The 27,316-nt window shown below is 32.9% G+C and overlaps 1 protein-coding gene across 1 annotated transcript in view; it reads left to right on the top strand.

Annotated features, from left to right (window-relative positions):
- The window catches only part of LOC135957487 (zinc finger CCCH domain-containing protein 18), a 119,854-nt gene that overhangs the window by 22,792 nt on the left and 69,746 nt on the right, over positions 1-27,316 (top strand). Inside the window, exon 2 of the mRNA XM_065508235.1 lies at positions 13,185-13,864. Within this exon, the coding sequence (XP_065364307.1) occupies positions 13,211-13,864 (654 nt within the window). The 5' untranslated portion in view covers positions 13,185-13,210. The remainder of the gene's footprint in view (positions 1-13,184; positions 13,865-27,316) is intronic.

Below are 27,316 nucleotides of genomic sequence, written 5' to 3'. Positions count from 1 at the left end.
AATCATCAGCAAATTGAAAAATTTGTGTGTCCTCATCAGCAATTTGGTGTAATTTTAAAGTATAGATGTTAAACAGGAGTGGACTCAAGCAGCTGCCCTGTGGTAGGCCATTAAAAATGTCAATTTTGCTATTGCCAAGAATAAGTACACGATGGCGGAGGAATTCATAGATCCAAGATATCCAATGAAGTGGCATGTTGAGTTCACCAAGAGTTGCATGTAGAGTATCAAGTTTCACACAGTCATATGCCCTTGATATGTCAAGTGTAACAAGAGTAACCTTGCAGTTGGCTTCCTTTGCGACGGTAATTGCATGTAAAAGATCATTAATACAACACGAAGCAGACCGGTGCTTGTGATATGCATAAGATCTCATTGGAAGTATGTTATTCTCGGACAAGAAGGTGGCAATTCTCTCCTTAAGCATTAGGTTGATGGTTTTCACTAATACAGATATTAGTGCGATAGGTCGAAAATTTGTGAAATTATCCAAGTCCTTATTCACCTTTGGAATGGGAACGATGCGAATTTTTCTCCAGGAGTCACGAATTACACACTGTTTCCACAGATTGTTGAAAGCCAACAATAGAGAGTGTTTGGCAGTTGTTGAGAGACTTCTCAAGTAAGACAGCTAAGAGTTCAGCATTTGTGAAGGGATCATCCATAGTAAAATTGGGTAACGTTATTTGGCAGGTTGCATTATCAGGTACTTGACCCTTGAGATGTTCCAGAAATGCTAGGTTGTTGTTAGGGTTCCATTTTGAGTGTGTGTTATGACTAGAAGAAGATCTACATGCATTTATGAACCTAAAAAAGGACTTAGTACCAGGTATATTGTTAAGTTCTTCAGTTTTTTCTACAAATGATTTTCTTTTAGCAATTTTAACATCCTTTTGAAATTGTTTAATAGCTTGTGCTAAATTTAAAGCATTTTGAGAATTTTTAATCTTCTTAAATTTTTGTTGTGCCACAGTCTTTAGCCGGAAGGATTTGTCAACAGACTGATTCCACCAATATTTAGGAGTTCTCGAGGAATTTTCCTGAATTTGGATTTTAGAATTTGAGATTAACGTATTCATTTCCAATTCTATGTGGTCGAAATTGGGAAGGAATGATGAATTTCCAATGTCCTTTAAAAGTTTTCTTTTGGAAAGAAAGAATTTGTTGTTTGGTTTATTGTTGTTGATGTTTATATGTATTGGGTAATGGTGGCTACCTCCAATGCACTATAGGTTAAACGGCTACCAAAACTGTGCTAAAGTCCAATTTTTCAAATGCAAATATTGGGCATTCTTTAATGCCATTTTGTAACCAATACTCCAAATTAGCTAAGTCAGCTTTTTGTTTTTGGTAAATATTAAATTCCATTTGACAACACGCAGTCAAAGACATTGCATCGTAATTACTTAATACATTTTGTTGAAAAGCCTGTATTGCTTTCAATGTTTAAATAATTTCTCGAGTTATAAACAAGAAAGTGAAAATGGAGAACAATAAACTAAGTAAGTAATGTTTTTTGTTAAAAAATGTGATAAAATTGTTTAACTTGCTTGAAATAAATACACTTTTTTAACATAACCTTAAAAGTGCTGCGATTGTTTTCAAAGTGTAACTTCGTGGAAGCTTTTAAAATTTCGGCAAAGTTCGGCAGATTAAATGAAATCAGAAATGAATATATTGAAATGTTATAAAACAATTTTCATTTACATATAATAGCCATTTTAGCCGTTTTCGAATAATACTATCTTTTTTAGGTTATTGTTTGAAATTTGGCTTAACGAAAATTCAAAAAAAGAAAAATTGTATGCCGTTTTCAAACATGTAGTGGACAAAATTGAAGTAAACATATTTTCAGATGAAGTGGAGAAGCATATAACCCAAGCAATGCATTTTTTATATCCTACACCACCATAGTGGGGAGGGTATTATGCGTTTGTGCAGATGTTTGTAATGTCCAAGAATATTAGTCTGACACCAACCTTAATATGGTACATATAATTTTTTCGGCCCAAGGACGAAGCTTATTTAAATTGGGTGAAATCGGTCCATTATACCACCTAGCCCCCATACAAATTTCCTCACGTAATTGGACTTTATCGGTCATAAATGTTTAATTTATGTAGGTATCTACACAAATTTTGTCAGTTAATTTTATGATGATCGGTCCTTAATTAGTCATAGCTCCCATATAATGATCGCTTCCGAAAATAACTTTAACGTGCATAAATCTCTTAAAAATTTTGGTATGCACATAAAATTCTACAGAAAATTCAACTCTCATAAAGAAAATAATCACACGACCTAATTTCATGACGATCGGTCCATAATTGGTCATAGATGCCATATAACCCACATCCGAAAATCACACACGAATATAAATTATTGAAATTTTAAAAGCAAATGAGACTCTTGCCAAAGTTTCTTTGCAATCTATTTTACTTCATATTGTTGAAAAATTTTTGAGATGCAAAAACACACTGTAATGAAGCGGAGAAGACATATTTTTTAAGCTCCGAATTAATATTAATATTAAGCTGTACCTCAGATCCATTAATTTTCACATAATTTTTAGATAGGCGCTTACAAAGTCGGAAACGTTCCACACTTCTACCAGAAGTAATTCATGGACGAATTACACATTAGCCACCAAAACAATGAAATTAATGAAAGCGAAGAGGACCTTTTTGATTTAAATTTACAAAATGAATTAGATTTAAGCAATTACTAAAAGTTTTAGTATAATTAAAATAAATTAATGTATTAAGTTTGCATTAATGATTGTAAATGGGTTAATTTTTGGTCGTCAGTGGGTTAAATTCAATTTTTTTAATAGAATTATTCTTACTTTCTATAAGAAGAATTCTAAGGTTTTGGTTTTGGTTTGAATACCATGATTTTGTAGTCGTTATTAATTTAGCACAGAAAAAGTAGTCATTTAACCTATAGTGCAATGGTTGACTGCATGACATTCCATTCCATATTGAGAAAGGTATTGGTGAATGTTAAATCGAGTACTGATCCATGACAGTGGGGATCTACAAGTGATGCCTTAAAGGTGATGTTTCCATCGTTGAGAGGATGAAATCCTGAGTCATCAATCAATGCCCTGATAGAATTTCCGCGTGGAGAATTGATAGAGTCGCCAAAAGATTGAGATCTCGCATTGAAGTCACCGCCAAGTATAACATTTTGTTTGGTGTCTAGAAAGATTAGTAATTTTTCATCTCAATTTCAAATTGTTTGGCTTTCACTGATTGTGGTACATAAACTGATGCTAAAGTGAGGTTTTTTGATAAGTTTTTTGTTTCGCAAATTATTACTTCCAAGGAAGATGAAAAAGGAACTTGTGTTCTACATTAAATATTTAATTCGCGAAAAATTGTATATAAAAATGGACAATATATTTCACATCCAGGTACCACAGCTACAAGCAAGTGAATAATAGAACGCTATTTTTGGCCAAATATGAGCACTAGGGTGGCCCTTAATAAACGAAAGTGGGATTTTGGCCATTCTCACCCTCCAGTTTGGTGAACATTAGTAAAAAAATCATCCTGAAAAAATTTTAGGTAAATCGGTTGGGGATAAGACGTGCCGCAAGCCCTCTGAAGTTATGAGATGCATTTACAAGGGGAAAAATGCATTTTTTCAGTTTTTGTAAAAATTTTGCCATTAAAAAATTACTTTTGCAATTTAATTTAAAATAATCGAAATGTGTACGTAATTGTCGTTCTAATGAGACATAAAAAACAGAAATTGGTCAAAAAATGTTAAAGTTATTAAAAAATCGCCAGGCCATTAACGTGTCTCAGGCCACTAGAACAAAAAATGTAGGAACAAAATTAACATATTTTGATAAATATTAAAATAAAAGCTCATTTTTATTTAAAATATGTCCATATTTACTTGTATATGAGTTTTTGTCTTCGTAGGATACCGTTAACCTATTCTTAGGTATGAACAAAAAAATTAAATTTTTTTAACGGCAGTTTCAAAACTCCATTTTCAAATTTTTAAAAATTTTGTTAAACAAATTTCAGAATTTTTTCATCATCTCATTGGGATTTATTGTCAACACAATAGGGAATAAAAATGTGAAAAAATTATGAAAATATCTCTTATAGTTTTTCCGTACCTGCGATTTAAATTTTGAAATTTTCGAGAAAAACCAATTATTTGGCAATTTTTAGGCGAATGTGCTCTATTTCCTTACTCTTATGAACTTGAAGCAAAACTTATTCAGAATATTATAGTCCAGATAATTCTAAATATACTCTGAAACTTTTACTAAAATCGGAAGACGTTAACCTTTAAATCGTGAAGGTCAAAGGTCAAATTTTTCAATATTTGGAATTTTTCATGGAGAGATAGCGAATGTTATATACTTTTGGTCCGATTTTGATGAAACTTAAGAAACATATAACATAAACTCTAGGGTTTATAATAACAGCACAAGAATGGAAATTAACGCTTAATGGCACTTGTGGTTAAAATTAGCCCAAACTTTTAAAATCATAATTTTTTTTATGGTTCTAGAAATTTGGGGTCATTTTAACCCCAAGTGCTATATAGGGTTAATTTAAATTTTTCTGATGTTTTTGTAAATACTAGGCTTTGTGTTATATTTTTGTTAAATTTCATCAAAATCGGCCCAAAAATATACAACATTTCGAACATTTCGAAATCTCTCCAAGAGAAATTCCAAATATTGAAAAATTTGACCTTTGACCTTCACGATTTAAGGGTTAACGTTTTCCGATTTTAGTAAAAGTTTCAGAGTATATTTAGAATTATCTGGACTATAATATTCTGAATAAGTTTTGCTTCAAGTTCATAAGAGTAAGGAAATAGAGCACATTCGCCAAAAAATTTCCAAATAATTGGTTTTTCTCGAAAATTTCAAAATTTAAATCGCAGGTACGGAAAAACTATAAGAGATATTTTCATAATTTTTCCACATTTTTATTCCCTATTATATTCTTAATAAATCCCAATGAGATGATCGAAAAATTCTGAAATTTGTTTAACAAAATTTTTAAAAATTTGAAAATGGAGTTTTGAAACTGCCGTTAAAAAAATTGTATTTTTTTGTTCATACCTAAGAATAGGTTAACGGTATCCTACGAAGACAAAAACTCATTTACAAATATATATGGACATATTTTAAGTAAAAATGAGCTTTTATTTTAATATTTATCAAAATATATTAATTTTGTTCCTACATTTCTTGTTCTAGTGGCCTGAGTCACGTTAATGGCCTGGCGAATTGTTAATAACTTTAACATTTTTTGACCAATTTCTGTTTTTTATGTCTCATTAGAACGACAATTACGTACACATTTCGATTCTTTTAAATTAAATTACAAAAGTAATTTTTTAATGGCAAAATTTTTAAAAAAACTGAAAAAAATGCATTTTTTCCCCTTGTAAATGCATCTCAAAACTTCAGAGGGCTTGCGGCACGTCTTATCCCCAACCGATTTACCTACTATTTTTCCAGGATAATTTTTTTACTAATGTTCACCAAACCGGGGGGTGAGAATCGTCAAAATCCAACTTTCGTTTATTAAGGGCAACCCTAATGAGCACACAACTTCACGTCTGCTCAAAAGCATGTCTTAACTGTAAAAATCAAATATAATTAGACACACTAAATCACCAGTGGTCAAAATTCAGCTACCTAAAGGAAGATTCGAAGATATACATTTAGATATTGTTGGACCGGGAACATCATTACATATCAACAATAATTGAGATGTTTTAAACTAACACTTCTCCATATCATCCTCAATATAACGGCATGGTTGAACAATTTCATAGGCAGCTTAAAGCAACATTAATGACTAAAGGTAAATCAACAACTTGGTACGACGAACTTCCAATTGCTTTACTAGGTATTCGTTCAGTATTTAAAGAAGATCTACAAGCTACTCATGCAGAAATTGTTTATGGTAAACATTTACGGTTACCTGGAGATATATTAACACCTACTGGAGATTTTGATGCATTAGATATTTTATATAAATTAAAAACCCATTTTAAAACTTAAGATCTAATTTAAATCATCACAACAATTCCAATATAGGTTGTGATGCACAAATATGTATTTGTGTGTGTAATTCAAAAGAGATCTTGCAACAACCATATGAAGGGCCTATAGAGTAATCGAAAAGATCAAGAAATATTTCAAAGTTGATATATATATATATATATATATACAGTATTGGCCATAACTAAAGCACCCCCTCTATAGATTTTTTCAAAACATAATTTTTTTGATAAAAAATACTTATTTGAATTCTGATTTGTATATATTTTATTAACTTATATTGTTAATGTTCATATAACATTCATTACGTAAAAGATAATTTTATGAACAATTAATTTAAAATGATAAATCGTATAAACACACAAAACGCAACGGACAAAACAAAAGCACCCCCTTATAAGATGTTTTAAAATTTGACTACGCTACTGTATATTTGCATTGTGAATTGACGGGACTGACAACGAATGGATTTAAAATTCCAGAAGATAAAAATAAAGGAAGGCGTAGTGTGTATAATTTAAGTTTTATTCAGTTTATTGTAATAAAAACAATGGCATGGAAAAAGTACTCCAGTGAATTTAAAATTAAAGTTATTGAAGACTGGAAGACGGGTTTATCACGACATGAATTGAGTAAATAATTTTCAATTAACAGATCAGTTTTTTTCAGGCTCATTTCAAAGTTTATGCAGACTGGTCGCATATCAACGGTGCATTCTGGAGGACGTCCACGAAAAAAACACGATATTATGATTCCTTGATCAAAAGAGCAATTCAAAAATATCCTATAGCATAATCTAATCAAGTATGAACAAGTATAAGATTATGCGTTAGCGAAAGAACAATCCGTTGAAGAGCAGTAGAAGTCGGATTATACAGTTGACGACCAGCAAAAAAACCCATTATATCAGCTAAGAACAAGAAAGCTAGACTGGAGTTTGCCAAAGCGCACATCGGCTAGAGCGTCCAAAAATGGAAGACAGTACTGTTTACTGATTAATCCAAATACAACTTAAAAAGTTCCGATGGAATAAGGCGTGTACGCAGACCAAAAGGAGAAAGACTGAATCCTAAGTATTGCAAAGGAACAACTAAACATGGAGGAGGCAATGTAATGGTCTGGGGTGTCTTTTCTGGTCAAGGAATTGGGCCAATTCATAAAATTAATGGGATTATTGATCATTCCATGTACCGTGATATAATGAAAGATGTAATGTTGCCTTATGCCAGTGAAGAGATGCCACTTAAAGGGAGCTTCCAACAGGATAAAGATCCTAAGCACACCTCCAAAATTTGTAAGACTTGGCTACAGAGCAATAAAATTCAAGTTATTCATTGGACTCCTCAATCTCCCAATATCAATCCTATTGAGAACTTGAGGGATATTGTTAATATGAAAATAAAACGTGAAAATTGCCGAAATAAGGATCGGAAATTTTCACGATTTATTCCAAGCCGTTAAAATAGTCTGGGAAGGAATATTGCAAGACAAGATACAAAACTTAATATTTTCTATGCCTAAGTGATGTGCTTGTGTCATCCAATGCAAAGGATTTGCAACAAAATAGTAATTAAAATTAGTGCCATATTATATCCATCAAGGGGTGCTTTAGTTTTGTCCGTTTAATTTTCTACCTTAAAATATTTTTTGATTTTATGTTACCACTTATGGAAAGATTAACTTTAAACGTATTTGTTTATCAATAGTAAACATATTAACAAATCAAAATAATACATAATCGAAATTTAAAACTTTGTTTTTATAAAATAAAATATAATATGAAAAAAATTCACTGAGGGGGTGCTTTAGTTATGGCCGATACTGTATATATATATATATATATATATATATAGACTGCGACGCTCCCGTGTCCATAGTAAGGGTGTGCTTCCGACCGTTGATGTACCCACTAGCAGTAATATTGTTATTTTCCTGCTGCAGTACTGATATGGAGATGGTAGGGCCATCAGGTGTGGATGTCAGATCCTGTCCCTCAGTGCAAGCTCGCTTTAAAGGTGGCTCCTGTAATGCTTGATGATTCGCCAGCTGGTTATTTCTTGATGCTGAAACATATCTGATTGGTGCTCTGCAGTTTATTGGTGCTCTGCAGTTTCGCTGAATGTGACTCATTTTTCCACAGTTATAACATTTAACTTTGGCTTTAGTTTGTCTCTTACTTAATGGCTTTAAAACTGCCTCTATTAATTCCTTTAATTCGTTGACCATACTTCTATCATTTTCAGCGACAACCTCGATTTTCCGCACATTACACACCTGGGGCTTTGAAATTATCTTTGCTGTTTCTTGTACCAGCGCGAATGAGACGGTATCAAAGAATGATGACTTTGGTGTGGCACATACCGCATATTTTTTTATTATTATTTATTTAAATTCAAAACCAAGCCCATTGGGCCAAATATGGCTTATATTCTACTCAACAACAATAATACATTTAAAATTATAAAAATGATTTTAATTATGACAAAATCTAATATATAAAAATCTCGTGTCACAATGTTAGTGTTAGAACTCCTCCGAAACGGCTCAACCGATTTTTATGAAATTTTGTATGTATGTTTGGTAGGTATGAGAATAGGTCGTAAAGTATATTTCATACTGCTAGGTCATTAGGGGGTCCCTATCCAGAAAAATTGTTTCCATTTTTTTCCCAAAAACTTTTTTTTCGCATTTGTTTTATACATATAACCCCAAATTTACACATTTTTTAATCGCGATTTAAGTATTTTTATATTAGCAAAATATCCAAATAATTCAAACAGAACGAAACGGCTCTGCCGATTTTTATGAAATTATGTATGGAACCCAAATATTCACTAGAAATAATTTGTATGGCAGAACAACGTTTGCCGAGACAGCTAGTAATATATAAAAATTTTTAATATAAATTAATACAAAATAATAATAATACTTTTAAAATGTAGCGATAACAAAGTTGTTAATGGAAAAGAATATATTTAATAATTACATAGTTAAGAATTATGTTCTTTCAAATAATTAATTAGTTTTTTTTAAAGTTTCATCAGAATAAGAAAAAGATTTTAATTCCCTAGTATTCCATACTCTAGATACCCTCACTTGAAATGATCTTTCATATACAGCAGAGGCAATCTGAGAAAATATTATCCGTGGATTCCTCAATGATCTAGAAAATTTAAAGTTATCAGCGATATATTTCGGACAATTTCTCCTGATAATCTTGTAAAATAATAACAAAATTCTTGAATGAATCAAGTTTCCAAATGTAAAGCCAATAAATATTAAAACAAATTCTGATACATGCTCCCTAACCCGCAATCTGTATACATATCTAACAATACGATTAAACGTTAGATATAGACGTTTTAGTATCACAGAGTTAGTTCCACTACATACCTCCATACCATACAACAAAATCGACATTAATAGAGAACTAGCAATACGTTTCCTTATACTAGTTGGTAAGTATAGATATATATATATATATATATAATTCTATTTAATGTCTGAAAGGGTTAAAAGAAACTCTGTTGTTCGTTTAGTATTACTGGTATGTATGTTTGTATATATATATATATATATATATATATATATATATATATCTATATATATATCGATCGATTGTATACAGTATTAACTGAAAACACATTAATTCAAACATACATACCAGTAATACTAAACGAACAACAGTTTCTTTTAACCCTTTCAGACATTAAATAGAATTAGTTGAGATAAAAAACTGAAAATTTCAGTGTATGCTAATTTGAGGCTGCTAATTAAGAATATGAAGTCAAATTACAGGTAAATCACACGTGCCTGCCAGATGAAGTCAAATATATTGGGAGAATTTTCTTAAATGACATGTATCTCATAAATAAAATTTAAAAAATTAATGTAATTAATTGCAATTAATACACAAATATCTAAACTAATACTCAATTAATACTTACACGCTTTTTTAGAGCTTAAAATATCATTTTAAAAAAGCACCGAATATTACTATGTCTAACACATTCTTATAGAACGCTGACGTACTTATGAAAATAACTTAATTTAACCAAAACCAATGAAAAATTAGATGTTTAAATCACATATATATACAATCTAGTAAACACTCTTTTGATAACGCTATTAACTGTAAAAATCTATCCAATTGCGTCAACGCTACATGACTTTAAAAGGAAAAATCCAAATGTCCAATATATTGGACAAAATGTCTGAAAGGGTTAATTTATCGAGAATAAATATTTTAGAGGGAGAGTAGTTGTAGGTGAATGAAAAATACTTTGAATATATGATTCAACATCAAGTAAAAATTGTATTTTAATTAAAAATATATGTGCGGTATTCACAATGTAGGGTACTTGGCCTAGTAAAAAAGCAGAAAAGCTATTTATTGACAAACATTTCAATTTCTAATGTATTTTGTTTTTATTTTTTGATATTGTGCTCTTTTACTACATTATCAGGCCAAATACTCTACATTGTGAATACCGCTAATATATATATATATATATATTAGGGTGGGTCGATTTTTTTAACGAAAAATCGTATAGCATAAACGCAATCTACGCAAAATTCCATGAAATTCTCCCCAAGAAACCATAGGTCTAAAATCAAATCCTATCTTGTGCATTTCGTCTTTTATCCAATGATATCTCAGTATACATATGTACATTAGAATTAATTTTAAAAATTTGATTTGCGGGTATCATAATGTTTTTGAAGGTTTCTGCGTAAATAAAATAACGTAAAAAATAATGGCGTCCTTTTTTTTTTGGAAATTTTCACTCCTGGTGATGGTTCAACACACCTAAAGACGTGTATTTTGAGCACATTTTTCTGTAGAGAAAAAACGGTGTAATATATTGCAAATCTGATTTCACCAGTCGATTCTGAATCAAAAATTAATACAAGAAAATATTGGTACCATTTTGATAAGCTTAAAATGCCCTTTCATCGTGTATATTTAAAAAATCTAAAATACTTTTTTTATTTTGGTTATGAAATTTGCGCACCCTGTTGTGGGTTTTTGGAACTATTTTTAAGGATTCAAAAAGCATCAATTGTATTAATTTTTGATGCAGAGACGACTGGTGAAATCAGATTTGCAATATATTCAACCGTTTTTGCTCTACAGAAAAATGTGCTCAAATGCGCGTCATTAGGTGCGTTGAACCGCCACAAGGAGTGAAAATTTTCCAACAAAAAGGCCGCCATTATTTTTATTTGCGCAAAAACCTTCAGAAAAATGATGATACCCGAAAAACAAATGACGTGACCTGGTAACAAACGAACTTAATGTACATATATTTTTTTTAATAGTTTTTTTTTTTATTAGATAAAATACGAAATGCGCAAGATAGGATTTGATTTTAGACCTATGGTTTCGTGGGGAAACTTTCTTAGAATTTTCCGTAGATTACGTTTCTGCTATACGATTTTTTACTTTTTGATCCTCCGTACAAATCGACCCGGCCTAATATATATATGGGGCATTTCATGTCAAGTGAACCAACTTTTGAAATCGATGTCTTCCGATCGGGATGGAATTTGCACCAAGGTTAGCTCTATTGGATAGTAACTCAGACACAATTTTTCAACAACATCGGTCGAGAACTCTCTGAGTTATAGTAGGTAAAATTTTGACAATTTGGTCAAACAGGGGTTTTTTCTTATCCATGTAACTTATTACCTATTGTTCTTAGCAAAATGTGTCCCAAATAGTATAGATAGCTATTTCTTCGATCTTTCGAAAAAAAATATTTAAAAAAAAAAATAAAAAATTTTTAATATTTTTTTTCCGAAATCAAAAACTTTTTTGACTTTTTTTTAAAATACGTCCTTTTTTTTTTTTTTTTTTTTTTTCTTAAAATAAAGTTTAGATATTTTCCTTGAACGCCTACTTGGTCGCTTAGTGGGATGCGAGTGGGATATCTATCAAAATAAATATTTTGTAACTCAAAACATAAAATTTTTGACTTTTTTTGCAAAATCAAAAACTTTGTTGACTTTTTTTTTTCAAAATGGACCCTTTTTTAATCTTTTTTTTTAGGTCAAACAAAAGCTTAGATATTATCCTTGAAGACCCTTTTGGTCGCTTAGTGGGATGCGAGTGGGATATCTATCAAAATAAATATTTTTTAACTCAAGACTTACAATTTTTGACTTTTTTTTTTGCAAATACGATTTTTTTTCCAAATGGGCCCTTTTTTTTAAATTTTTTTGTAGTCAAAAGAAAGCTTAGGTCCATTCCTTTAAGATATTTTTAGTCCCTTAGTGGGATGCGAGTGGGATATCTATCAAAATAAATATTTTGTAACGCAAGACATACAATTTTTTAATTTTTTTTTGCAAAATCAAAATTTTTTTCCAATATGGGCCCTTTTTTAATTTTTTTTTTTGCTCAAAAGAAAGCCTAGGTCCTTTCCTTTAAGATATTTTTAGTCCCTTAGTGGGATGCGAGTGGGATATCTATCAAAATAAATATTTTGTAACAATTTTTTAATTTTTTTTTGCAAAATCGAAATTTTTTTCCAATAGTCCCATATTTGCTCAAAAGAAAGCTTAGGTCTTTTCCTTTAAGACCTATTTTGTCACTTAGGAAGATGTGAGTAGGATATCTATTAAAATAAAAATGTTGTAACTCAAGACATTCAATTATTGACTTTTTTTTTGCAAATTCGAATTTTTTTTTCAAAATGGGCCCTTTTTTAAAAATTTTTTTTTAGTCAAAAGAAAGCTTAGGTCCATTCCTTTAAGATATTTTAGGTCCCTTAGTGGGATACGAGTGGGATATCTATCAAAATAAATATTTTGTAACTCAAGATATACAATTTTTGATTTTTTGGCAAAATCTGAGTTACTATCCAATAGAGCTAACCTTGGTGCAAATTTCATCCCGATCGGAAGACATCGATTTCAAAAGTTGGTTCACTTGACATGAAATGCCCCATATATATTTTTTTCATAAAAAATTCTACAAAAAGATAAATTGGTTTGAAAAAATAGATATGTAACTTTATTTTTGATATTATAATTTTCTGTAAAAAGAAAATTAAAATGAATTAATTAAAAACACATACTTTGTTAGATATAAACTGATACATTTTTATCATTCTTTACAAACATTCTTTAGGTTTACTTGCACAAAATTAATTAACAATGGATTCAGATGATTCTCGACCAGGCTCTTCGGCTTCAAATAGTTCATCCAATTCTTCTCAAAATTCAAGACAATCGACTAATTACAATGAAGAAAAGCCTGACACTCCATCACATATTGCAGGAACAAGCCCAACTAGCAGTTCAAGAAGTCGGCGTTCGCGACGTTCGGGCTCTGCATACGGAGGTTCACAAAATTCACGTTCTAAATCCAAATCTGATTCAGATTCTTCTTCAAATACCTCTCTTAGTGATGATGACGAAGATGATGAAACGAAATCATCAAACAACGCAAACCTTGAAAAAAATTATGTTTCAACCTGTACTGAGAGTGGTAAAGACATCGATAATAAACGAAAATTATCAACCTCTCCTTCTTTAATGTCTCGTCATAGTTCAAGAGAGAGTAGTTTATCATCGAATGGAAGTAGAAGTAACAGTGGTGAACGCCAACAAGAAAATTCTGAATTAAATATAACTCATGAAGATCTTAGCGATGTCAGTGATTTAGAAAGCGATAAGCGGACTTCGGTTTATAATACAAAATCATCAGCTGAATGTGTTAGCACAACTGATGGCAACGAATTTGGAGAAAAAGAAAATAATATTACTGACCTACGTCAAAAATTGGAAAAAAAGAAGTACCAATTGAATGTAAGTTATTATGTTCTACCAAGTTAATGCCAGACAATCAAAATATTTATTTAATACAAAATTTATTGTGCAACTTTAAATTTATTTTCTTTGCTCTCATTGAATAAAACTTTTCCGAAATGATATGCCCTTGTAGTCCATTTAAACATTTTACAATATCTTAATGGATATGTCTATGGATTTTATCACTTACAATTAAATGCAATTTGAATACTCCTTTATCTTTAATTAAATTAATTCATACTTTGAGTTTCATCAAAATATTTATTTAATACAAAATTTATTGTGCAACTTTAAATTTATTTTCTTTGCTCACATTGAATAAAACTTTTCCGAAATGTTATCCCCTTGTAGTCCATTTAAATATTTTATAATATCTTAATGTATATGTCTATGGATTTTATGCTTTACAATTAAACGCAATTTTAATTAAATTAATTCATACTTAGAGTTTCATCTAGCAGATGATGATTTTAGGTAACAGGGCCCTGAGAACCCCATTCTATACTTATTTCCTTTGTCCTTTTTCTCTTTCTTTGGGCTGTCTTTTTCACTTTTTTCTCTTTATATCACCTAGCCATTTTTTTCTCACCAATTTCATTTCTACTCTTTACATCTAGTTCACACCTAGTTATATTACTAAAGGGTATCACAATGTATCCTATGGGTCTCCGTGCGGAAGTGTACTCTTATAATACACACCCCTTCAAATATGTCTATCTATCTCTCTTCTTTTTTTTACGAGATGAAATCGTCGAAAGACTCTGACATCCAAATTACCCACTCGTCCCTGTGGTACTACTGCAAAGCTATTCGTCGCAGGGTGGGGAAGGTATTATTAAACCCGATCTAAATAATGTTGATTCGTTTCCGAATCTCCTCTAATCTAAGGAGTTCAACAAGAACCAATTTAGCAAATTCACATATAATCGTCCAGTTATACAAAGATGTCAACCTCATCGGTACTATATTCACTGGTCCAGGTATGGCCTAAAACAACCGTGTCCGCTCAGCAACTGAGTAATATACAAGTCCAAGTCGCCATGTCCCCTATGTAACCAAGCCGTGATGTCAGGTATCAATGTATTGGTCCACCTTCTCTTATGGCTTGCCGTCCATCGCTTTGCCATCTAGCCATACACAAATCTAGATCATTTGTTGCCGTTGCCTGTATATCGATGGGAATCAATCCGGCAATAACAAAAGCGGCTTTATCTGAGACTGTCCGAAACGCGCTGCATACACGCAGAGCAGCCAGCCTATATACAGGCTATAGTGCTCACTAGTGTATACCTGGATCTGTTATACCTGGTATTTTGTATCTGTTTCCCATCTTCTTCATTATTATGCGAAGACCCAGAAAGTAAATAAAGACCCATGGGGCCTTCAATCCCCATGGGTCTTTATTTACTTCCTCGCATAGTGAGTCCCAAGCATTTTTCTTAGTGTTTTTGATAGCAACTCTGAGACTTTTTCTAGCACTTCTATACAATTCCATTGTTACTGGGTCACCTTTCCTTCGTGTAGCCACACGTTTTGCCTTGTGACATTCTCTTCTGAGATGTGCAATTTCTTGATTCCACCAGTAGGAATGTTTTCAAGTTCGGCCAACTATTTTATTTTTTATCATTCCAGCATTACATATCTCTGTGAGGATTTCGATAAGTCGTGCGGCAGCGATATCTTCATTTAAGTTGTCACTATGCTGTGTTCTGCATTTGATCTCCATCGGATTTTCAACGCAGGTTTCTTTATCTATTTTTCTTTTATTCCATTTAGTTCGAGTCGGGTTCGCTGTGACATTAGTGAATGACAGATCCATTTTCATCTGGATATATTGGTGGTCACTCAGTGTTTCGTCTTCTAGAACATCCCATTGTAGAGTCTTGTTTGCTAAAGTCTTGTTTGCTAAAGTCTCCCCCTATTAGCACTGGAGTATTTAAGTTCCTCACGTGTCGCTCGAGTTTGTTTATTTTATTTTGAAATTCTGTTATTTCCATGTTTGGTGAATAATAGCAACTAATATTCGTACCCTTCTGGTATGCAATACTACGAAATTTTCATTACCTTCCTCAATTTTATCTATTGTAATCAATGGGTTACGTATGTACACAGATGTTTTGCCCAGAGCATCTTTATACCAAGCACTGCCTTCAATTCTAGAATTTGCTCACTTATTAGTGCTATATCTACCTCTTTTTCCATAACGTAATTTATCATAAGCTGTTGCACTTCACGACCTCTCCCTAGATTTACCAGGAGTATCTTAACGTTCATTCTTATAGCTGCACAGATTGCCAGTACCCCAATATAGTGGTTTATATTTTGTCGGCCAGCCTCTAGACAGATTACACACCTTGGTTCCTTCTTACATGTATTTGCCTTATGTCCATCTATACCGCATCTCATACAAGTTTGGCTACGATTAGTGTTTATAAACCGGATAACCGAAAAACCGGTTTTTCTTCGAAATTTCGGTTTTTTGCAAACCGGTTAATTTAAAATGTTGATTTTCGGTTAACCGGTTTATATCACTCGGTTAACCGGTTTTTAAAATTTGGGACTTATGCCCGTAACTTCAACAAATAGATATCTACGGTGTAAAATACCCAGCAGATAAATTTACCTAAAAGGTAACTTGACGTTAATTTCAAATCAATATCTACGGGTAAAAATTACCAATTATTTTTACACCATAAGTAACTAAGCTCTGATAGATATCTATTTGTTGAAATTACGGGCATTAAATCAATAAATATCATGTTTTGCTGTGTTTTTTATATTCATTGTGTAGACATTATATCAAACATTTGTTCTGATTTGAAACATAAACTGCTTATTTACAATATACACCTCTTAACCCATTTACGGACGCTGTGCCAATTTGGGAACACTTAATAATTAAGGCAGTATAAAAAATCTGTTTGCTCTGGGTTATTTTTTTTTGCATTATTGTGTAATGGAAAGTGCTCTCAATAAATACTAAACCAAACAATTTGTCTATATTTATTGTTATTGCTGTAATAATCTATCAAACTTCGTTAACAATACACATGTGGAGGTAGGTCAATGGCAACCAAAGTTATACTTTGTACGTAAAGCTAATAGTCGTTATTTGTATTATAATATAAAATTCCATAAACAGAGAAACATTGAAAAACATTTTTAGTTTCATACATCAAATGTATAAGATCTTATGAGGCATACAATAATGCTGTGCCAATTTGGGTACAATGGCCACAAATATAATAAAAACAAATTATAAATTAAGTTTGTTCTAATTTTTTTACACAAAGTATTTAGTCTAAAAATAACCTGATAACATAGTAATGCCACCTGTCAGCCAACTCACTTTGTTCCTAGTTAGTGTGGCAGCCCTAAACCGTTAACAAACACAAGGTACATAAAAAGGGAAATCCCCAAATAATATCAAAAGTTCTTTTATGTTATTACATTTACAATTTTTGAAACATTTAGTTGATTTTTGACCTTCGAGTTGTTAACAGGTGTAATAAGTTCACAAAGATGAGCCGACATTATAGTGCCAGTAATCATTTTCGAGGCTTAGAGGAAGCCGTAAATACGATAGTTGAAGATAGTAACGATTTCTTGGAATATGACTTAGTCATAATTCCACCAGAACCTAGTGCTGTAACTGATGAAGAAGAGGAGTTTGATAAAAACACAGCTTCACTAAATTTGCCAAATGATGTGCCTGGTGAAATCGAGATGTTTGTACGTGACATTAGTGCTCTATCAAATTCTGAAAACAGCAGTGATGATGAACCATTGTCTGCGAAAAGGGCTCGTTTGAGAACCAAAATCCCACGACGTGCTATTACTCCAAATAAATCTAAATTGAATGTTCCGTCGTGGCGAAAGTCTGCTCCAAATTACTCAAAGACTTACATTGAAACTGACGACAGAGTCATAAATGAAACTCGTATGAAAGAGGCATTGGATAACTTGACTCCTGCTCAAATATTTGAAATGTTTTTCGATGAAGAGGTTTTTAAAATGATATCGGATTTTAGTCAGCTGTACGCTTATCAAAACAATATTCACAACTTTAGTGTCACTGTTGCAGAACTAAAGGTTTTTCTCGGGATACTGATTCTATCTGGCTACCACAAACTTCCAAGGGAAGAGATGTATTGGTCTTTAGATGAAGATATTGGAGTAGATGTAGTATCAAAGGCTATGTCCAGAAACAGGTTTAAAGAAATAAAAAGAAATCTCCATCTTGTAGACAATAACGACGCTGCAAAAACTGGTGACAAAATGTTTAAAGTACGTCAACTTGCTGATATTCTTATCAGAAAATTTAACCAATGGGGTGTTTTCCACGAAAATATTTCTATAGATGAATCCATGGTGAAATATTACGGTCGCCATTCAGCAAAACAGTATATACGAGGCAAACCTATTCGGTTTGGATATAAAAACTGGGTTGCAGCAAGTTCCTCTGGATATTGTTACTGCTTTGATATTTATTGTGGTAAATCAACTATACCTGTTTCTGAGCCATTGGGTACTAGAGTTGTGAAAATGGTGCTACAAAAATTGTCCATGAATCCTGCCAACCACAAAATCTTTTTTGATAATTTTTTCACAAGTTTTGAGTTACTCAATGATTTGCGAAATTTAGGTTACCGTGCCACAGGAACAATCCGAGAAAACCGCACTAAAAAATGTCCTCTGCCAAATGCAAAAGAAATGATGAAGAAATCCCGAGCCGAGTTCGATTATAGATTTGATAAAAATAATGAGTTATTACTGGTCCGCTGGAAGGATAACAGTATCTGCACAATGGCGACAAATTATGATTCTTATGAACCAGTAGGAAAAGCTAAAAGATGGTCTTCTGAAAAAAAACAAAAGATTGATATGGAAATACCTCACTTGTTTCAAACTTATAACAAAAACATGGGCGGAGTGGATGAAATGGATCAATCTATATCTTTGTACAGAATTAGCATCCATAGCAAAAAATGGTGGTGGTGTTTATTTACGTACATGGTTGACCTGGCAATATCAAATGCGTGGCGCCTACATGAATGTTGTAAAGAAGATCCAATGGATCAATTACAATTTCGTCGGTCTTTAGCAAGATATTATCTAAAACAGTCATCCAAAAGACATTCTGCTCGGCCTTCGTCATCAAATATTGAGGGTCTAAATCTAGACGGCGCTGATCATGTTCCTGAAAAACTTCCTAACCGTTTGCGTTGTGTCATCTGCCACAATAGAAGCCGCTGGAGTTGCAAAAAATGCCAAAAAACACTCTGCATTGACAAAACCTGTTTTGCAAAATATCACACATAAGTGGCCATTGTACCAATTTGGGTACACCCCTCTAATGTCCTGAATTCAATTTTTTTAAAATTTTTTTTTTACTTTTCTGTTTATTTGTATTGTTAAAAATAAATATACCTTGAAATTTCAAAAATTTTACTTGTCCTTTTTGTTTGGCTGTAAATGGGTTAAGATAAAACTTTTTAAGAATTATAATGATTCTAAATAGTAGAGGATGATGAGTTTACTTAAAAACTTTTTCAGACTATATTACACATAGTGAAACTATTAGAATTTAAAATTAAATTTCGCATAATTCTAGAAGTTAAGCTAAATCTTACTAATAATTCATTTTAAACTTAGGGATGATTTTACCAAACGTTAAATTGAATTTGACGTGTGTTTTGTTCTTAAAATTTAATTTTATTAATCATTTTGCACAAAGTTCCATTTCAGAAATTAACGGTCTAAAATCCATGATTTGAAATATTTTTGAAATCTGATAATGGAGTTATATTACTTACATATTTGGTATGATTTATAATTACAATTAATCTCAGTTAAGAAGAAGAAGTGCATTTGCATCTTATATGTCCTTTTTGGGGAACTTGGAACATTTTCTCTTTCTATCAGAAAGTCGAGGTGATAATATATTTTAAAATTATCAAATATTTAATTAAAAAATGTATTTACAGTTTTTAGGTGAAATTTATTGAAGAAACCAATCATTAAAACAACATTATATATTTAGTAACATATTTAACTCAATTCCATTTGACTGAAAAAATAATGTTAAAATTTTTACAAAATAAAATGGACTTAGCACTTTTGCATATTTATAGATATTTAATATTAACTATTCCTGACTTCAGTCTCTGTCGGGCAGTTGCCGTGTAAACATCATTTTTCGTATTGTGAAATTGAGAAAGAGTGTTTATAACCGTTTTTAATTTTAATTTTTTGTTTCTCTCGCGAAAGAGAGTGTTGTGTATTGAAGTAAAACACGCATTGGTTTGCTTATAATTTAATAATACAATTTAATTTATTAAACTTTACGTGTAACTAAAAAACGTGTGCTTTGTACAAAAAAGAGAATAGGAAGAAGGAAGTAAAAGGAGTAATACAAGAGCAAAGATAATAAGTGATGACATATACATGATTGCCATATATTATTATTGAAAGTACACTACAATCTCCCACGCTAATATAGGACATGGTCCTCAAAACGGACAGGCTGTTTTCTCGAACGACTCGACTTCCTTATGGTGCCATGCTGTCCTTCAGGTTCCGCTTGTGGTATAATTAGTTGGTTGGTAGGTGGACGTTGAATTAGTATTTCCTCAATTTGTGATTTATGTGGTCCCGGAGGTTCAGCAACGAAAACAGGATTTTTAGGTTTTTCTATATCCGATTTGAGCATTTGATTAATGTGACGTTTAAGCACATAGCCACTGTCAGTCAAGCTCCACTTGGTAATGAAGTCGACCAAACTTGGTTTTAATTGTTCCATATTTCCATAATAATTTATTTTTTTCATACCATCGTACTTGAACCCTATCTCCCACGCTAAACTGGCGAACAACTGGCAACGAAACTGTAGCTTTTTGATGTTGAATTGGGCGGATAGCATCAAGTTTAATTTTAAGGTCTCGACCAAGGTACAACTGAGATGGTGTTTTCCCATTAGCTAGTGGAGTTGCTCTATAACGGAGAAGAATTTCTTGCACCTTGATATTGAGCGGTGAATTGTCCTCTTCCATAGCTTTTAATTTTCTTTTTAATATTTGCACGTAGCGTTCTGCTAATCCGTTTGTTGCGGGGTGTCTGGGGCTATAAATTTCTGCATTATGACATTATTTATACAATAACTTTTGAATGTGTCGCTTTGAAAAATAGTAGCATTGTCTGAGACCATCACTTGTGGAAGACCATGTGTAAAAAATATGTCTTGTAGCAACGTTATTGTTTTTTCGGAGTTTGGGGCATCTCGTTGTAATCTGATTTCAGGCCATTTCGATTTTGCATCCACCAGCACTAAAAAGTAATGGTTTTGAAAAGGCCCTGCATAGTCTATGTGGACTCTTTGAAAATTTTCATCGGGCTCCTCCCAACTATGAACTGGAACTCTTGGTGGGTTATTTCTTATTTTAGCGCAGCTGGAACATGACCGCACAATTTGCTCGATATCACTGTCAATAGCCTTCCAATAGCAATATTTTCTTGCCAACTGTTTCATCTTTACGATGCCAATGTGAGTATGGTGCAATTCATTCAAAATATCTGTGCGCAGTTTTGCTGGTATCACGACACGGTTTGCTTTGAAAATTATACCATTTTGAATTGAATAATCAGGGTCAGCGTTATCCCCGTTGACTAAATCTTTCTTTAACTTTGAAAGCTCTTCGTCTCGGTCTGTTTCGTTTGCAATTGTAATTGCTGTAACTGAATATGTTGAAATTTGATTTACGAGTTGCTCTTGAATTATTCTTACTTCTTCATCAATAAAATGTTCGAAATTTGGTGTTTCCTTTATAGGTGCTCTGGATAGACAATCTACATTTACAATATCTTCAGCCTTTCGATGTTCTATCTTATAGTTAAACCCCTGCAGGAATGATGCATATCTTAAAAGTCTGCCAGAAGTCATCGCTGGAGTTTTATTGTTGTGGTGAAATATTCTGGATAGGGGTCGATTATCGGTTATTAACGTGAATTCTCTTCCATAGAGATACATAAAAATTTGTCTATTGCGAAAATTATTGCCAACGCTTCTCTATCCAGCTGGCTGTAGTTTCTCTCAGATTTTGTTAATGCCCGTGAGATAAAGGCTACAGGTCGCTCTTCCCCATCCATTATGTGTGATAATACGGCCGCTATGCCAGTTGGACTTGCGTCGCACACTAATACTACTGGCAGTGTTTGATTAAATGGCACTAGGACTCTATCCTTTAAAATTTCTTGCTTCAGATTTGTAAACGCTTCCTGACATTCTTTTGTCCAAACAAATTTTTTATTTTTTTTCTAAAAGTTGGCGTAGGGGAAATGTTAACATGGAAACGTTTGGTATAAATTTTGCATAATAAGTAATCATTCCCAGGAATCTTTTGATTTCATCTGCACTTTCAGGCCTCGGGAGGTTTACAATCGCCTGTGTTTTTGTTGGACATTTTGCTATTTTGTTATAACTAACAACGTATCCGAGGTAATTTATTTTTTCTTTAAAATATTCACATTTGTTTTTGTTTAAATGTAACCGGTATTCGTTTAATCTTTCAAGGCAATTTATTAGACGACTTTCGCATTCTTTTAACGTTGAGCCGTGGATTACAATATCGTCAAAGTATGAGACTGTTCCGTCAAGACCTTGTAAAATCTGATCGATAATACGATTAAATTCGCTTGGGGCTGATTTGATTCCGAACGATAATCGGTTCATTTGATATGTACCTCTGTGTGTTGAGATGGCCTGTACTAAACTACTTTCTGCGTCGACCTTAACATGAAGATATGCTTTATATAAATCCAATTTGCAAAAGAACTTGGAATTTTTTAAGTTGTTGAAGATTTCATCGAATTTTTTTATTGGATAGTGAGCAGATTGCAACTGAGGGTTGACACCGACCTTATAATCGACGCATAACCGAACATTTCCATCAGGCTTTGGAATTACGACTAATGGCGACCCCCAATTGCTTGTGTTTATTTTTGTTATTATGCCATCCCCTTCCATATTGTCAAGCTCTTGCTCTACTTTTTCTCGAAGTGCAAACGATACCTGCCTTGCCTTGAGAAAAACCGGTTTCGCCCCTTCTTGAAGCTTTAAATTGCAGACTAGGTTAGGGATGCATCCCACATTTTCTTGAAAAATTTCTGGATATTTGCTTTCTATTTCTGTAATCGAATTTATGTTTTTGTTTTGCTCTAAATTTTTATGATGATCGATTTCCGTTAGATTTATGTTTAAATGACGTATCCAAACGCGACCTAGTAAGGCAGACTGCTCTTTGGATACAACGTACATATCCTCATTTGATTTTGTGTCCTGATATTCAACGTTCACATTGACAACTCCTAAGGGCTTGAAAATATCCCCAGTGTATGCTCTAAAAACGACATTTGTTTTGTTGATAGATTTGTTGATGTTTAATTTTTTGAAATCATTTTCAGGAATGAGCGTAAAACCAGCACCAGAGTCTACTTCGAATGACTGTGTCTTCCCTACGATTAAAACATTTGTGAAAAATTTGTGTGAATCTAACGATGAAATTGAATGTTTATTATATATATCTATAATGTTATTAACGCCGTAATGCTCTTCGGATGATGTTGTATAAGAATCAACCGCATTTGATGTATAATTGTTTGTATTTTGTTTGTTTTGTTTAATTCTATTCTTTATACATACCAACTTAACGTGACCAACTTTACCACAGGCGTTACATTTTAAGTTTCTTTTATTAATTCGGCATTCTGTTGACAAGTGATTGCCTCTACCACATCTTAAGCACAACCCTTCAATACCTAATTCCCCATAATTGATTTTTGTCGCTGAGCTGGGCGTTCTATTTCTACTCTTACTTCGACTGCTGGGTTTCCACTGACTGTCATATTTTCTTTGCTGTTGTTGACGTACTTGATGAACATCAGCAGTTGAAGTCGATGCACTGTTTGAAATAGATCTGTTGTCAGTTTTTGCTGCTTCTAAGACTAATGCTTTTTGTGTAATTTCAATAAACGTTGATTCCGGCTTTTGAAGTAACTGCTCTCGTATATAACTATCCCGCAATCCTCTAATAAATTGCGCTCGAAGAAAAATATTTGCCACGGACTTGCTGCATTCACATACAAACGCACAATCAATTGACCGCTTCTGTAATACGGCAACAAACTCTGCCACAGTTTGGTTTTCGTTTTGTATCTCACACAGAAATTTATGCTGTTCGACCAACACATTTTTCTTTGGGCAAAAATGTGAGTCCAATATTGAAACTATTTCATCATACTGTAAATTTTTGACGTTTTTGGGCGCAGCTAACGTTGACACTAGGGTATACACGGCTGGTCCAATATATTGGAGAAGTAATTTTGCACACATAACCTTATCAGCAAAAACTTTTTTAACTTGAAAATGAAGTTCTAGGCGTTCCTTATAATTTTTAAAAGTTTCCACTTTTGGATCAAAATTTTCGAAGTTTGAAATAATGTTTACGCTTGTGTTGTTCTGTTGAGTTTGTTGAGTTTGCATGGCCGTCGTCATCGATGTGATGGCTTCTAGTAACTTCTGCACCTGCGCTTCCATTTTGTGGCACTATGGCTGGGTATTTGTTGTTGAAGAAAAAAAATTGTTTTTTTTTTTTTTTTGAATTCTTACTGCTTCATTCGATTTTCATCCTCGTCGCCAATAACTGTTGTGTATTGAAGTAAAACACGCATTGGTTTGCTTATAATTTAATAATACAATTTACTTTATTAAACTTTACGTGTAACTAAAAAACGTGTGCTTTGTACAAAAAAGAGAAAAGGAAGAAGGAAGTAAAAGGAGTAATACAAGAGCAAAGATAATAAGTGATGACATATACATGATTGATGAAATATACATGATTGCCATATATTATTATTGAAAGTACACTACAGAGAGAAAGAAATAATATATCATATTTCTTGATTATAGATTCTTATAAATACTAGTGTAATCTTATAGTAACCGCGTGAACCATGAACGGGGTTCACCCCCCGAATTACAACCGGTTTAGGGACCTTGATTCCCTGACTGGGAAGAGCAAAAACAATAAAAACAAACGCCCACGCCCCGAAGATTTTGTGCCTTTACCGGAAATTGTCGCAAATGATCAACAACTCCCACGTTACCTAATTGCTTTAGCTGTCTCTACTACAAATTCTGGCATCGAAGTAGCCCCACTTGCGTCTTACAATGTATTCCAAGTGGAACGTGGACTTGACTTCATTAACAAGAATCGACTAGAAGTAACGGAAATGAGAAGTGGTGACCTCCTAATCAAAGTCCCAAACAACAAAATAGCAGAACAATATCTTAAAGCGAACTATATAGATTGTATTCCAGTCAAAATAAGTCTTCACAAAACTTTGAACTCCACCCAAGAGGAATTACTTGAATCGCTCAAATCGCAAAAGGTAATTGATGTGCGTAAAATAACGAAAATGGATGGCAAGGAGGTCGTATCGACAGGTGCAGCAATTATAACATTCGACCTAATTTATCGCCCCGAAGAACTAAAACTGGGTTGGGAGAGAGTTTCAGTTGATGAATACATTCCAAACCCAATGAAATGCCAAAACTGCCAGAAACTAGGTCATACCAGGAAGCGTTGCCGAAATATAGAAATATGTAAAGAATGCGGAACACCAACACCACATGATTCTTGTACCAGAAAATTTTGCGTAAATTGCCAACTTGATTCGCATACATCATATGATCCAAACTGTCCAACTTTTTGGAAACATAAGTCAGTAAATCATCTAAGAATATCAAGAAGATGCACAAATCGTGAAGCTTGGGATATCTACAACAATAATCCTATAACTAACACCCTCAAACCTGTTCCTAGAAGAGGCACTAATATACGAACATACGCACAAGTATTAAACGATCAACAGGCAAGCAACAACTTCTCAAATTCTACAACAACCATTCTACAGAACAAGTCAAAACACGTTGCATCAGAAAACGTTACAAATACTAACAACAAAAACGAAAATTCAACAAACAACACAACACACTCAACAAAAACCACAGTTTCTCCTTTGAAAATTAAAATCTCATCTACATCACTTAACAACAACGAAATTGATTCTCCCTCGAAACAAATTACAACATCAATGAACACAACAATTTTTTCTCAAGATAATCAAGCATCTTCCCCAACGTTAAATATTTCTGCAGAACAAAATAAAATACTCGAAACAACAACATCAGCTACTTACAAACAAAACAATGACGATATATTCTATAGAGATGACACTTTGATGAACGATAACTTCAGCTCAAATATAAATTTCGATGATGATTTAACTGAGGATATGATTGTCAGTGATATAAGTGAAGGTTTAGGACTGGCTTCTCCTCCTAGACAGGATTCATGTAGCCCAAACTGTGAGACAACACCTACATCACAATTATTTAAGACTTTTCCCGATTTAAATGTAATCATTACACCGAAAACATTAAAAAAAACAAAAAATGTTATGAAAAGTGACGAAAAATAAATTAATAGAAACAATCATGGATAATGGACTTAATATTTCTATACTTCAGTGGAATATTCAGGGTTTCATTAATAACAAATACGCATTGGAACTACTCGTCGCTTCACATAAACCAAACATAATCGCTTTACAAGAGACCCACATAATAGACAAGAATAGACATCTTTTACATCTGCCAGGTTACAAGGTATTTCACCACAACAAGGACAATTCCTACGCAAAATCTGGAATTGCCATATTAGTTAAGAATAACACAAAAGTTACCCATCATATTACATCAAATGACGATCTTCTTTTCCAGCAAATAATTATTAAATACAATACGGAGATTCACATAACTAACATATATAGAGAATGCGATTTAAGATTGACATCTGCCATGGTTGAGAGGATTAGTATAGCTGGTGGCGTTCACCATATTTTGTTGGGCGATCTAAATTCGCAGAATACTTTATGGGGTTCGAACACCAACACGCCAAATGGGAAAATTTGGGAGGCTTTTGCTGATGATATGAATTTGGTAATTATGAACGACGGATCACCAACATTATTAAATACACGGATACTCTGACTGCAGTTGACGTTACGATGGCTAGTGTGGACATTGCACCGACGCTTAAGTGGACTTGCTTATCCATGCCGGAAGTCAGTGACCATTTTCCCTTGAAGATTTCGAATAACGTAGATATTGCCAGAAGGCAATTCATTCCCCGTTTTAATGATAAAAAGGCTAATTGGTCTCTTTATGGGAATGTAATGTCTCGTTCAAACGAACTATATCCAACATCGACGAATATTAATAAGGAAGCAGCTCCAATCAAACGTCTTATAAGGAAAGCTGCCAACGAAAGTATCCCATTAAGCCGAAACCCAAATGGTAAGAATAATCCAGTTTGGTTCAACACTACTATT

Source organism: Calliphora vicina, chromosome 4, assembly GCF_958450345.1.
Source record: "Calliphora vicina chromosome 4, idCalVici1.1, whole genome shotgun sequence".
Taxonomy (NCBI): Eukaryota; Metazoa; Arthropoda; class Insecta; order Diptera; family Calliphoridae; genus Calliphora; species Calliphora vicina.
Note: the sequence above shows the minus strand (reverse complement) of the source record. Positions and strands in the feature narration are given on the sequence as shown.